The sequence below is a fragment of the Phytophthora parasitica genome, assembly GCF_000247585.1.
Source record: "Phytophthora parasitica INRA-310 unplaced genomic scaffold supercont2.93, whole genome shotgun sequence".
NCBI classification, from domain to species: Eukaryota; Oomycota; class Peronosporomycetes; order Peronosporales; family Peronosporaceae; genus Phytophthora; species Phytophthora nicotianae.
The window spans coordinates 6,909-20,637 of record NW_008649079.1 but is presented as its reverse complement, the minus strand read 5'-3'; the positions used below and the strand labels follow the sequence as shown (position 1 = coordinate 20,637).

The window sequence follows — 13,729 nt, the reverse complement described above, 5'->3', positions numbered from 1 at the left end:
TGATAGACAGTCGTTTCAAGATTGAATTGGACCAACAACATGTAGCACAATACTTGGAGTGTCCTTTCAGCAGAACGGTCTCGGTCAACTCATGCGCCTACTAGCACGGCATTTGACATAGTGAATGGTAACTCTATTGTGTATTGAGCAACAAAACCTTGCTAGCCACTCAGCCGGCTTGAAGAGCTGCTATCTCACACTTTCTTCTGCTCCTCGGCCCCAACCTTCTTGAGCATCTTGATAATAGCGTTAGCTGTAGCCTCATTGCGAGGCACACCACGACCGACCATGTACATTTCAGCAAGATTCTTCCACGCCTCCATGGAGTCTCGGTCAGCAGCCTCCTGATAGTACAAGAACGCCTTCTTAAAGTCCTGCTCCACACCAATGCCGTTGTAGTAAAGAGCACCAAGACAGCAGAATGCGTCGGCGTGCCCCTGCTCCGCTGCAGCCATGTAGAATCCGTGAGCCTGCTCGTAGTCTTGATCGAATCCGTCACTGCCGTGGAAGTAGATGTCTGCCATACAGAAGAAAGCGTCTGCGTCGCCGGCCTCCATGGCCTTATCTAAGTGCTCAAAGAATTTGGTATGGTCTGCAGCGAAGTCATTGGCTTCATCGTCGGAACGATAAAGCTGCGCCAGATAGTACAGCGCAGCCGGGTGGCCCTTACTGGCCGCCATCTCAATGAGCATAAGTCCACTCCTGAAGTTGGGCTCGATCTCCAGATCCTTGTCGCCCTGGTGCAGTAGCATTCCCATGAAAAACTGGGCCGACACATCACCCACCTCTGCAGCACGAGTGAAGAATGGAATCGACGCGCCCTTGTTACCCGGGAACGGCGGCTCTGCATGTTGCACTCCTTCGAATAGCATCACTCCGAGGTTGTACAGTGCATCCGGGTGCGGATTCTCGTCCTTTGTGACGCGAGTGTACCAGGCGCTGGCTTCCAGTGCCATCGGAGGGTCGTGGCTTAAACACAAGTTGCCAAGCTGTACATGAGCATCGCGGTTGCTGTTGTCAGCTGCACGCCGCAGCCATTCCACTGCTTTTGTGGTATCCATTTGAGTCTGGGCAACATCTGCGTAGTCCTCGTCGCCATTCTCAAGAAGTGGCTCGAGCTTTGACTCTGGGTCCAGCAGGAGCTCCACTGTCTTGCCAAACGCGCGGTCCAGCTCTCCCGTCGTAGCGTGCTGCACTATTGACGTATGACTAGCCGAGCGCTCAGCCTTAGCCTGCTTCTTGCGCTTCTGCTCTATCAAATACTGCTTGTAGGCTGCGCGAGCCTCCTTCCGGATCTCCTTAATGTTTTGTGCGTCGTCCGCGCGTCGAGAGCGTTGGCGATTGGCCTCAGCATCGCGGATGAGTTCCTTGTTCTTGCGCTGTGCATCATCCTCCTCTTCTTCGTCGTCTTCGTTCAGCAGCAGCGAGCCCAGCAGGTATTGCGCGTCAGCAATGTTGGCGTGTGCTGCCACGCCCAGATATCCCATGGCCTGCGGCAGATCGTCGCCATCCAGCAGTTGCTTTGCCTTCTCGAACGCTTCGTAGGCCTGTACGTAGCAGTAAAGTATCAGTAACGACCCAACAAATCAATCCTCATAGCAGCATCAGATGAAGCTCAATATGCACCTCTTTCTCGCTAATTGCGGAGCTGAAAGCGTGAGCACCATTGGAGATGCAGTTCTGGGCAGCCAGTAACGCTCGTCCATGGCCAACCACGCGTCCACGACCGGTGGAGGCCAGCGCCGCCGCTGCAGCTCGTCGTCCAATTCGCCGCATCATGGTGCAATTGTGCCTTGTGTGGCTGAGTGACAAGCGATGTGTAGAACATATATTGAAGTGGTCCACATATTACTGGTCATGAAGGGCCGTATACGAGGGCACTTCAACAATGAATCGCTCGCAGTGGTTTGTGGTGGTCGTCTTTACTGTGCTGTTAGAGTGGCAATTCGTGCATGGAGATTGCCCTAACACTTGCAGTGGTCACGGCACATGCACAACCAAGGGAAACGGCTACTTCTGCTCGTGCTACAAAGGCTTTACAGGCGGTGACTGCTCCCGACGTGCGTTGTTGCTGTAGCGGGTTATTGTAGCAAGTCTTTATCAATAGCTATTGTTGTATATGGACTTCGCTTGGTATTGAATTTTAGGCATTTGTCCGACGGGACCCGCGTGGAACGACATCGCGGTTGGGACAGACCGCGCTCACCAACCGGCGGTTTGTTCGAATCGTGGAACATGTGACCATGCAACGGGAGTGTGTATCTGTGACGTTGGTTTCTCCGGTCTTGCGTGTAATCGAAGTACGCGTTGGCTTACTGGTAGTATGCAAGGCGATGTGGCTCTCACAATCTGAATGACTTGGATGTAGTGAGCTGTCCTAACGATTGTGGCAAGCACGGCGAATGCCAATCCATGAAACTCCACGCACTGCGTAAGGACAAAGGACTGCCACCAGCGGTTGTCTACAACTCTGTCTGGGATAGTGAAATGGTACATGGTTGCGTTTGTGAAGAAGGATACGGAGGCGGTGATTGCTCTGATCGTAAGAACCACGTTGCTGTCATCAGTTTGATCTGTAATATTCTGACAAAGGCCGTTTGTCATAATTCTTTTTCGTACAGGCCTGTGTCCCAGCGGCGACGACCCACTTACGGGTGCCGCCACAGACACTTTGTTTGGGTTTCAGAAGAACGAGAAACAAACTGTCTTTTGCGCTGCAACGGTGCGTATATTCGGTTTTGCTTTTACTACTTTGTTGCGTGCTAATATGCTGTGTAAACGGCAGAGCGGAACGCTAACTCTTTCTTTCCGAGGCAAAACGACAGTCCGTATAGATGCTCTAGACAATGCTGATGTTGTGAGCAAGAAACTCAACGTACGCGCTACTACATTTTCTTTAGGTTTGTCAATGGTTTCTCTCAGATTGACAATGTTTCGCACTTCCTTCGTAGGCTTTGCACACGCTCCAAAACGTGAACATACTTTTTGGCGGTAACAGTACGACAATGTGCACTGCAGACGGCAACATGGTCACTGTTGAGTTCACACAAAACTTTGGGCCGTAAGAATGATACTTCGAAGTACATCTTTAGTTTACTCATCGTTTGGTGTGCTTACTTGCTCGATGTGGTGCACAGCTTGCCTCTGCTGGTCGGAGATTCGTCTCTACTGATGCACGCAGGTATCGGAATGACGCCGAAATTGACGATTTCGAAACCTGAGGTCGGATCCAAGGAGAATGAAGCATGCTCCAACCGTGGTCGATGCGATTTGACTTCTGGTGTTTGTACCTGCTACGTGGGCTACACCACCAGTGATGGAATGGGCGGCCCAGGCGACCGTGGTGACTGCGGTGCCACTGACTCCATCATCATCGCATGCCCGGTATGTAAAACAATGCGTCGTCACTACTTGGTCGCTAACGAGGGTACTATGAGCAGGGTGAAACAGCTTGCAGCGGCCATGGCTATTGCTCTGGGCCACCTCAGTTTCGCTGTTTCTGCGTAGCTGGATTCACGTCTGGAGATTGCTCGGTCCGGACTTGTCCAGAAGGAATTGCCTGGTTCGATACGCCCATAGGAGATAACCGTGCTCACTCGATGGCAGTTTGTTCAGGAGTCGGTGTGTGCGATACTTCACTTGGTGAGTGCACGTGTCCGGCGCCATTCGAAGGAGCTGCCTGTGAACGACTTACGTGTCCTCCAGGTTCAGAACCTGTTTGCAATGGGCACGGCCGCTGTCTCACAATGGCCGAGTTAGCGCTGGAAGCTCGCAACAGTCTTGAAGATCCACTTAGCATTACGTACAGCAGCACACCAAACGATCCTAGAACTTGGGATTTCAACAAGATTCAGGGCTGCATCTGCGACGAAGGGTACGAGGGACACGACTGTGCGCGACGCTCATGTCCACGCGGTGATGATCCTCGGACAACAGGCCAGACGCGTGAAGTGCAGACTGTTCGCTGCGTTTACACGGCACTTGCCACGTTCACGCTTAGTTTTCGAGGGAAAGTATCACCAGTGTTATCGTCGAATATGTTTGCAGCGGATATGAAAGCTGCTCTTGCCACCGTTCCAACCATCGGTGATGTCCAAGTATCGTACTCCGCGGGTCCCAATAGTGGCGCATGCACGCTCAGCAGCCAACCGGCCAACATCATTTCCATCACGTTCATATCGGCGTTGGGAGATCTGCCACCTCTGCAAGTAAACGCCGACCGCAACACAGTTTTGCTACCTGTGTTCACGATCAATAGCGACGGGATTAGCGGCTCCATTCGCGGCACCAATGAGAACGCTGAGTGCTCCAACAAGTACGTTTACAGACTGTGGGTGCTATTTTTTTTTTCTAGTGCTGACTTACATTATTGCTGGTTGTAGTGGTGTTTGTGACTATAATACAGGTACATGTCAGTGCTTCGACGGTATGGCAACTAGCGATGGTCTTGGCGGCTTGGGGCTCCGTGCAGACTGTGGTTACCTTGTTCCTGACACCATGAGACTGGTAGATGTTTCGGAGAAGTAGCAAAGCTGAAGCTGCAACTTGAAGCGCAAATGGATGATGTATTTCTTTCGCGCTACTCCAATTATTACAGCTAGGATAGATAGGTATGGAAAGACATACACATGCCTACGATGTCATCCACGCGCGAAGACATCGTCAGGGACTTCCCTTCTACTTGCTAGTGCTCTGTATGGGATCATGCTCAATTGGTTGCAGTTACCTCGTCCCATTCATACCCGAGCACGCGCGCCATGAAGCCCGACTTGGACTCCTTCTGAGCCGACCGCATCTTGAACACAGCGTGGCACGTACGGCACACGCGCTGTGGGTCCTTGACCTGTTTACCGCCATTTGTCATACGTCCAGGGAATTCCTTCGGGAAACGGTGCATCTCCACGGTGAACGCTGAACAGTCAGAGCAGCATACACGTCCACAGTGGCGGCAGTGGTGGCGTCGGTTGCCAAACTTGAAATTTGAGCTACACAACATGCACGACCGACGCTCCTTTTCGTCAATCCACGTGGGCGGCTGTGTGATCGCGCTAAATAGTTTCTTCAAAAACTTCTTGTTCGCCACCTCAATCACCATTCTCCCCTTGGCGTCTGGCGCGTTCAGCGACGCTCCGTGCTTGATTAGGGCACAGCCGATATCAATTAATTCACGCTCAACAGCAACGTGAAGAAGCGTCGATCCATCGGCAAGCTGGATGTTCGGGTCGGCTCCTCTTGAAAGGAAAAGCTCTGTGATGGCAGGATCAGTCTGGCGAGTCGTCATGATGTGAACCACCAGTGGGGACTGGAATCTGGCGTTCACCTTGTCCACCTCCGCTCCGTGTTTGATCAAATAATCCACCAGACGGTATCCGTTCTTGCGATCGCGAGACACAGCGAAGTGAAGCGCGTTGTTCTCATTGCGATCAGTCAGAAGAATCAAATCCTGAATGTCATCAGACTTGCACAGCTCCATGACGATCTGGTAGTGACCCTTGCGCACAGCCAAATGAAGAGCAGTCTGGTGGTGCTTCAGCTCACGGAATAGCACATCAGCCTTGAAGTGAAGCAGTAGCTTCACCGTCTTGGCATCACCGCGGTCCACAGCATTGATCAGGGCAGTTCGGCCATCCGCATTGACGATGTTAGGTGTGCAACCAGCTTCCAGCAGCATTCTAGCAATACGCGGGTCCTTCGTCAAGTGCAGTGGCGTGTTGCCGTCGTCGTCCTGAACAAGAACGTCGGCTTCCCAGTCCAAAAGGATGCCTACAACCTCGACGTTCTGGTAAAGAGACGCAGTGTGAAGCGGAGTGCGACCACGGCGGTTGCGAGCGTTGATGTCGGAGCCGTTCTGAAGTAACTTAAGCACATCTTGCTCGTTGCAGCAGTTGGCAGCCACATGCAGCACCGTGTCACCCGGGTCCATTGCAACCTGGCGAGAGGTGTTCGGCATCGAGTAGTCCTCGTCACCATAGTCCTTGGTAAAGCGGAAGCGGGACACGGCGCGACTGCCACGACTCTCTTCCGAGTTCCTGGAGTACCTAGGCAGCTTCATAGACGAACCGCGGTCTCCGTCCGATGAGTCATCCGAGACTGGATCAGACGATGCAGACTGGGCAGTGAGGCGGTTTTGCTCCTCGAGCTCAGCAGCCTTGCGCTTCTCGTCCAGAATTCGCTGTTCCTCAGCGGCTCGGCGCTCCTGTTCACGCTGTTTCTTCTCGGCAAGTTCCTTTTGACGCTTCAGCTCGCGGTGCCGCTCACGCAGCTTGTAGAATCGGCAACGAGTGTTAAAGCCGCGGATCACCTTCTGCAGCACCACTGCTGATACCTGCATGCGAGCGTAGCGACGGCGAGCAATCAGACCGCGAACAGCAGCCTGGATCAGTACAACGAACTCGCCATAGCGCTTGGCAAGCTGGGCCTCCACGAACTGAATGGCCGAACGACGGAAGAAGACACGAGTGAGACCAACTTGAATTCCAGCGACAGCAGTTTCCTGGTTGTCCGAAGACACACCAGCCAGTTCAGGATACCGCTCGGCATGAGCCTTGAGCAAGAACTCCACCAGTAAACTCGCGGCTTCCTTGCGCTCAGTACTGTCAAAAACTTCTTCCGCTGCTTCTGCAGGGATGCGTTGCAAGTACTCGCCGTTGGCGAGTGGACGGTAACGTTTGATAAACTGCTGATGAGCAATTCGGACGGGGTATCCGGCACGGTTGACACGCACGGCTTCCAGGACACCACCAGCCTTCAATTGGAGGCATACACGCTTGGGCACCAACAAGTTGGCCTTGGCCTTGTCGTTGGGCTTCAAGCATCGCACGTAGTGGCAATCAGTGACGTTGATAGTTTCCAGCAGAGTCTTCAGTTGAGTACGAAACTGCAGACCAAGACTAACGCGAGTAGCAATACTGGAAGCGCGGCCCTTAGTTTTCTTAGACGGTGTCTTCTTTTCAGGCGAGACCTGCAGAAGGCCACGAACGAACGGCTTCGATGATCGCTTGATGATGGCAGTGATCTCCGGATACAAAATGTCCTTGTTCTTCTCACAGAATCCGAACGTGTCATAAGTGACAGCGCCAGCGTAGTGGTGTACGACAAAGAGGTGGTTGGCCATCTCCGTCTTGCTAGCGCTAAAGTGCGGGTTCAGCTCGTGCTGACGGTACAACTTTCGTGCGAAGTTCTGATCATTACCCTGCGGAACAATGCATTCCTCATCAAGAGCGGGAAGAATACCAAACGGCTTGCCTTGAATCAAGTCGATGCACGGACCATTGTCGGGGAAGTTGATAAAGCTCCACTGAATTTCCTCCTTCTCGTACGTTTCCTGTTCCATACGCAGAACAGTGCGATTAAAGTGCTGCTGTAGCGTTTCATTCGCGAAGTTAATGCACAGCTGCTCGAACGAGTTGTGCTCCAGGTCCTCGAAACCAAAGATATCCAATAGACCGATGAACGGGACATCGCGGTCGTCATTCTCCACGATTTCGTTGATGCGACTAACGAGCCAGTCGAAGAGCTTTCCATACAGGAATCGCGCAAGTGCATCACGCGCGTTCTCAGCTGCATCTGGCAGCAACCCGATTGAGTAGTGCTCGTCCTTGGTCTGGATGTTGCGGTTGCAAATTGCCTGTTCAAGACCATCCTTGTCTACCTCCAGGAAGTCCAGTACCACCTTCATCGAATCTTCGCACATGTTGGAGATTTCAGATCCCTCCGTACCTGAGGCATGGTGTGTCTCATCGAATTCCAAGTTACCAATGTGCAGCAAAGCCGAGATTGTGACGAAAATGCTCTCCATGTCGTCCTCATCAAATCCCATCGTTTGCATGGCGTTCTTCAAAACACCAAATTGCTCCGCATCGTTCACGCCATCCTTACGCTTCACGCAAGTACTCTGGTTCAGATAGTGGAACTTGGTCGGCGCCTTGAGATTCCATCGCTTCTTTTCCTCCGCGGTGGCTCCAGCAATAATTTCGTAGAAAATGTGGTAGCTACGCTCCGACTCGGCCTGGTACGCGAGACGCACCTTTTCCAGCAAATACGTCTGAATCGACGCTCCGATAAGACTTCCCTCCGACGAGAACTCCATCTTGATGAACTTACCGAAACGACTACTGTTGTCGTTGCGGATCGTTCGCGCGTTACCAAAAGACTCGAGAATCGGGTTGGACGACAAAACCTGTTTCATGACGTTGCTGTCGGCTGAGGCGTTCTTGTGCTGCGAAATGGTGGCCAAATAGTTCATCACGAACTTCGTGGTTTCAGTCTTACCAGCGCCACTTTCACCACTGACCAGGATTGACTGGTTGGCTGGTCCTCCATTGGAGCTGTGTCCGATTGGGTTAACAAGCGAGCGGTACGCCTTATCCGCAATGCTGAAGACGTGCGGTGGCATGTCGGGCACTTCTTGTCCAAGCGCGCGCTTGTCGCCATTGCGGATATACTTGCGCGTGATCTTGTCGGTGTAGATGCCGAGGTTTTGGAAAGGGTTAATAGCTAGCAAGATCTCGCCTGTGAGCGTGTAGATCTCGTTGATCTTGAAGCGCTCGTTCAGCGTGTGACAAATGCCTGGCTCGTGCAGGTGCGGAAGTTGAATCAGATCCTCTACGACGTCCTGTCATAGGTACAATGAGACGCCAGTTAGTGACCAGATATCGGGTGACCATCACTCCTGCAAACGTACCATGTCGCTACTGTTGGCTAGCATCACGCCATCGATCTGCTCCTCCTCGAGCGCCTGTACGTCGATCTGCAGCGTCTTCTCCGTGCGCGCATGCGGGCCCTCGGTCAGACGCAGAGTTACCTCGCGCTCATCGCTGTCGTCCCGCGGTTCACCTAGCTTGACAACCGTGGCGCGGTGCCACTCGTCCGTCTCCGCGTCGCGAAGCCATACGCCCACGCCCTTCTCCATGACGGCGTCGATGTGATGAAGAGGCGGCGCTGTGTTCTCGTCCCTGTGAGTCTCCAACCGCTTTCTAGTAGACCGGCGCTAGCGAAAAGTGCGCGGAATCGAGAGTGTTGACCGTCCACAAGCCTCGGGCCTGGGCGGTTTTTCCTGTTGTGAACTGGGTTTCTACCCGCGTCTCGACCATTGCAAAAGCGATACAAATTAATCGACGAATTAGTGCCTTGCTGGCGTTCTACAACTCAAATCGTCTTGAATGTAACTATAAATCGTTTCAAGTCGTACTTAATGGGAATCAATTCTTAATGAAATCCAGTTTGTTCTGACCACTACTGGCTCTTTCTAAAGCTTCTATTTCAATGGGTTCCACATCTTAAGTCATATCGGTTTTACTGTTTTTCCATCGGCTTTCGAAGGATTTAATTGATTTTTCGCAACCCGAAAAAATATGGCTGCAACTGAGCAGGGCTTGGTGTGTGCGGATCAACAGGCTGTAGCGGAAGAGGACGGCGAGGTAGTGTGTGGTTCAGCGCTGGTATGTCACTGCCATGCGGTGTTACCATACTGGAAGCTAAGGAAGCGCCTCTGTGGCTTGCATCATGCTCGCAAAAGACCACCACGAACGGAGTCTTGCAACCGGCACTGACACGGTCTAATTTTTTTTTTAGAAAATGCAGGTTTCTTTATTTTTTGTGCATCATGGGCCGACCATGACTCACAAAGTGCATATCCATCCCCCACCTCGGGTGTAAACAATGCGCAGGGGAAGCACGTCGCAGAGCTGATCCTGCAATTGCAACAGGCATTGCAGTCCCGGCGAATTCCTACGCGGCCTCGTTGCTTCCAAACAGCGGCGTGGTTGCCACTACTGTATCGGCGCCGACAAAGGAGCGACGTCGGGTCGTCGGGTTGGTCTCACTGAGAAGAAGCCGACGCCAGGCCACCTCTCTTTGGCACCAAGCAAATTCTCCACGCACTTCAAGCTAGCATTGTGTGAAGGCGTTAAACAGGGCAAGTCGCTAGGACAACCATACGACAATCAGCAGAAGCGGGCCGGAAGTGGTCCGCCATTTTATTACTTCGGTTCATTATTGTCTCGCGCATACGGCTTTCAGTCTCTGCTCCACAGGCGGTAAATAGGAAAGCGGTCTATCTGGCGTCAGTACTGACGCGTCGATCTATCGCTCGTCTTGTCTTGAGTCGTGCCAGGCAACCAAGTGAAGTGAGGCTCAGCTTCGGAAGCCATTGGTGTTGACGACGGCATGTAGCATCGTCCCCACGAAGATGGAGAAACCGCGAACGCTGGCCTCTCGAGTGATTTTCCGGCTGGCCTTGCGGTCTTCCCCTTGTGCGAACTCCAGTCGTTTGCGCGGCGTGCAGGGCCTATTGGTAGAACATCGGTAACGGTGATAGATTCATTCGTGGCGTGCTACTATGACTGCCAGCGACGAATGTTGGTTGCTTGCTTGATTGCTCGCTTGCTTTTCTGTGAGCATTTCGTCTTGAATAGCCTGCTAGGTGGCACAATTGGGAGATGCCGTCAGTGGTAGTGGCACACAAACGTAAGAAAGCGAGGCTGAGTCTCATATCCAGAGTGGCAGCATCGCTTGCTAAACGCTATCCATATCTATTCCGCTTGGTAATGCCCTCCTCAGAACCAGAAGCTCCATAAATTGTTCGGCTATAATAATAATGAGTCTCGATTCGAGCCCTACAATTTGTCCTACAATTTGACCTTGGAAAATGTTTTAGTCGGTTTTCTCAAAGTGGAATGACGGCTGCGTCGTCAATAGCCTCCAAGCCGTCGCTGCTTGGTGAGTGCGTGGTGTATCTCGGCGTGCTCAACTACTTCTTTACCGTGGACGAGTCGACTCCAATCGTGTCGAAGATCGGCACGGAAATAGGCCGCCTGCAGCTCTGTATCACCCCATACGTCACAGCAGTCCAGGTTCCAGCAGTAAGTGGGCAAGTTCATTGGCGGTATACATGTAGTTGTCAACTCATGCGGCTTCTGCGTTGCAGCACTTGGAGGGCGAGTTCGTGCCATACACACGCACAGATGTAGACAGCCCCGAGGAGCAGATCCACGAGTTCATGGACCGCTCTGTGCAGTACCGTGTGCAGCTCAGCGAACTCAGCCACCTCACGCCGCAGCGATTCTCTCATGTCTCGGTGAGGTACACCTTTTTTCGTGAGACCAGCACGCAAACGCCGCGGTTCCACGTCGACTCGGACGGTGACTCGGTCCCGCTTGACCTCGAATTCCGACACGTCGTGGACGTCAGCGATGCCTTGGTCAAATACGTGGCCGGCAGTAATCTTTCCATTGAGGTGCGTACGCATGCTGAAGGGTTCCGATTGTCTCGGTAGTGAAACTCTACGTCTGTATGCATATAGATTCTCGGTCACATGAGCGAGTGACACATTTTCGAGAAGTTTACGTCGCCAGTAAATCCGCCAAAGTGTCCACCAGGATCTTGATCCTTGCTGGATTCCCAGGCATGGCTACAAAATGCCCGTCTCATCATGCCGTACGGTAGGGAGTTCAGAAGATAGGGAAATCCACACCAACTTTCGCGGGCCATCTAAAACTTATCAGAACACGGGTGATTGTTACTATGTCAACTTGGTTCATGAAACTTTCGCACCTCTGCTTTGTGGAAAACGCATTAAATCGTACCTAGTTGGAACGCGACCTTTCGCTGACTCATGGCGTCGCTGCATTTCTAGATTCACTTGTCATGGCGAGCCGAGATGTGGATGCGCTGTGGCAGGAGCTGGAGATGGAGAATGAGTACAGGAATGTGGAAGTCTCTCGGCTCTTAAAGAAGTCAATGGCTGTGGGAGGAAACACCAAGAAAGCCAAGACCTCTTCCACCCGACGAGCTACGAGCGCACACACGACGACACATTCTCCCACTCGCAACAACAACAAGCCTTCTAAGGACGAGGAAAGTTTCAGTCTACCGAAAATGCTTAATCGATTGGCGGTTGAGCAGCGCGGTGTGCGCAAGAAGGCAGCCATTGCGCTGGAAACGCAGTTCCTGAACGATGCAGAGCAGCAGGCGGCTCAGAGCGCAGCGACTGACGCCTTTGTGGAGATGGCCAAGCCGTTGTTTAAGCGCTTCAACGACCCGGTGGAGAAGGTGCGCGAGGTTTGCATTCGCCTTACCACAAAGTGCATCGCAGAGGAGGAAGATCTGCTCCGCTACTTGCCATATCTCATGCCAGCGATCACGAAGCGCATTAACAGCCAGTACGGCTACGACGAAGAGAACCAGGTCTTCTCACGCGACCAATTCCTACACGACGCTTTCAAACGCGGAAGAGTCTATGTGGCGGAGAATCAGGTGACTCACATTAAGCCCGACGAGCCTTCTGAAGAGATCCGTCTGCTACTACTCGGCTTGGTAGACGCAGTCTTGCAGAACGCATTTGAGCGTCGAGCGTCATCCATCCTTCATGCGTACATTTTTGACGTCTTGTTGGTACTGATTAGTGGCGTGCGCGACGACTTTCACGAGGTTAACATCGCGAGCTGCCGAATCCTTGCGAGTATTAGCAACCACATGGTCTCCGTCATGAAGCACTTCAGTGTAGCAACAGTGCGCACCCTCATGCCACTGCTGCTTCACCGACTGGCACGTGTACGAGTTGCAGCCGTGGAAACGATTCGTGCACTGGTGACGTGTCCAAATGTCGAGAAATGCAAAGGCAGTGGCACTGAGGCCATCGTCGATCTTATCGGACATCGCGACGAGAACGTTATCCCTGTGGCGTCATTCTACACAACCGAAGTACGGCTAAACTACTTTGCCAAGCTCGATCAAGACCGGAATCCCATGGTACGTCGTGCATTTTTCGCAATGATCAGCGACTGGATGGTCAACCTTCCCGACCGCTACGATCACGAGTCCCGTTTGCTGCCATATTTGCTCAGTGCAGTCAGCGATGAGGATCCTGAAATTTCTGGAGACGCACTGAAAACTCTTGAGATTCTAGGAGAGAGATACGAACGAGAACATGGAGAAGAGGTTATTGAAATCAAGCAGTATGGAGTGGACGGCAAGAACCCCATGTACAACTACCGAGCTCCTTTGCCTGAGCCATTTGTCGCTGGCCGACCGTCCCTAGGCACGCGGCTATTTGTACGTGGACGAGCTCGACGATTCCTTAACCCGATCTTGCGTGAGCTTGCCAATTGGCAAGATTCCACTCGCGCTCATGCAGTGCGCCTCTTGAAGTGTGTGCTTGTTTACTGTGAAGAGACCATTACGGTGGACGTGCATTTGTTAGTGAATACACTTCTGCGGACTTGGGGTGGCGATCACGATCTGCTCCCGGAGCTGAGGCAGTGCGCTGATCTCACGGGACGTTTTGCAGCCCCAAGAACCTATTTGCCTTTAATACTTTCGCGCATCCGAGGAGATTCAGACGTTGTTGTGCCACTCGCAGCAACGATGGGAGGTGGCGCCTCTGCTGCTTCACAGGAAGCAATGGCTTTACAGGTCTTGCACTGCTTCCTTCAAGGTTCACTGGACAAAATGGTGCTTCCACATGTGCCTGATATTCTCGATGCTATCGCACTACCGTCGATCCTAGATCTTGAGAGTAGTGCAGTGAAACTGGCACTGGGGCAAGTACTCTTGCACCTTACGAAGCTGCTGGAGAGTAAGTGTACTATCCGACTGCTACTATCTACATCATAACATTGAGTGTAACCTGGTTGTTTTACGTGCTCAGAAAGTGGAAGTGATGCTGTGACAGCGTTTTTCTTGGAGCGAGGACGCTTGACATCGATGGAGCAGAGCTACTCGCGGATTT

The 13,729-nt window shown here is 52.4% G+C and overlaps 6 protein-coding genes across 6 annotated transcripts; 4 read left to right on the top strand and 2 right to left on the bottom strand.

The window, feature by feature from the left end:
• Positions 1-107: 107 nt before the first annotated feature.
• Positions 108-1,806, bottom strand: PPTG_18840 (hypothetical protein). The gene is made up of 2 exons (XM_008917010.1): positions 1,627-1,806; positions 108-1,547 (listed from the first exon to the last, which is right to left on the bottom strand). The coding sequence occupies exons 1-2, from the start codon at positions 1,777-1,779 to the stop codon at positions 195-197; spliced, it is 1,506 nt and encodes a 501-aa protein (XP_008915258.1). The 5' UTR covers positions 1,780-1,806; the 3' UTR covers positions 108-194.
• A 146-nt stretch (positions 1,807-1,952) lies between these two features.
• On the top strand, positions 1,953-4,683 carry PPTG_18839 (hypothetical protein; the record flags this gene model as incomplete). The annotated part of the gene is made up of 9 exons (XM_008917009.1): positions 1,953-2,060; positions 2,148-2,300; positions 2,323-2,542; positions 2,622-2,722; positions 2,786-2,875; positions 2,952-3,061; positions 3,138-3,384; positions 3,441-4,315; positions 4,383-4,683. 9 exons carry the CDS (start codon positions 1,953-1,955, stop codon positions 4,525-4,527), a joined length of 2,049 nt encoding a protein of 682 aa, XP_008915257.1. The 3' UTR covers positions 4,528-4,683.
• PPTG_18838 (hypothetical protein) lies at positions 4,317-9,142 on the bottom strand. The gene is made up of 2 exons (XM_008917008.1): positions 8,684-9,142; positions 4,317-8,614 (listed from the first exon to the last, which is right to left on the bottom strand). Exons 1-2 carry the CDS (start codon positions 8,909-8,911, stop codon positions 4,709-4,711), a joined length of 4,134 nt encoding a protein of 1,377 aa, XP_008915256.1. The 5' UTR covers positions 8,912-9,142; the 3' UTR covers positions 4,317-4,708.
• A 300-nt stretch (positions 9,143-9,442) lies between these two features.
• Positions 9,443-10,131, top strand: PPTG_24416 (hypothetical protein; the record flags this gene model as incomplete). Its single annotated transcript, XM_008917083.1, has 3 exons — positions 9,443-9,555; positions 9,717-9,988; positions 10,115-10,131. 3 exons carry the CDS (start codon positions 9,443-9,445, stop codon positions 10,129-10,131), a joined length of 402 nt encoding a protein of 133 aa, XP_008915331.1.
• A 545-nt stretch (positions 10,132-10,676) lies between these two features.
• PPTG_18837 (hypothetical protein) lies at positions 10,677-11,326 on the top strand (the record flags this gene model as incomplete). The annotated part of the gene is made up of 3 exons (XM_008917007.1): positions 10,677-10,862; positions 10,928-11,236; positions 11,303-11,326. 3 exons carry the CDS (start codon positions 10,677-10,679, stop codon positions 11,324-11,326), a joined length of 519 nt encoding a protein of 172 aa, XP_008915255.1.
• Positions 11,327-11,646: 320 nt separating this feature from the next.
• PPTG_18836 (hypothetical protein) lies at positions 11,647-13,614 on the top strand (the record flags this gene model as incomplete). The annotated part of the gene is made up of 1 exon (XM_008917006.1): positions 11,647-13,614. The coding sequence occupies one exon, from the start codon at positions 11,647-11,649 to the stop codon at positions 13,612-13,614; it is 1,968 nt and encodes a 655-aa protein (XP_008915254.1).
• Positions 13,615-13,729: the final 115 nt, after the last annotated feature.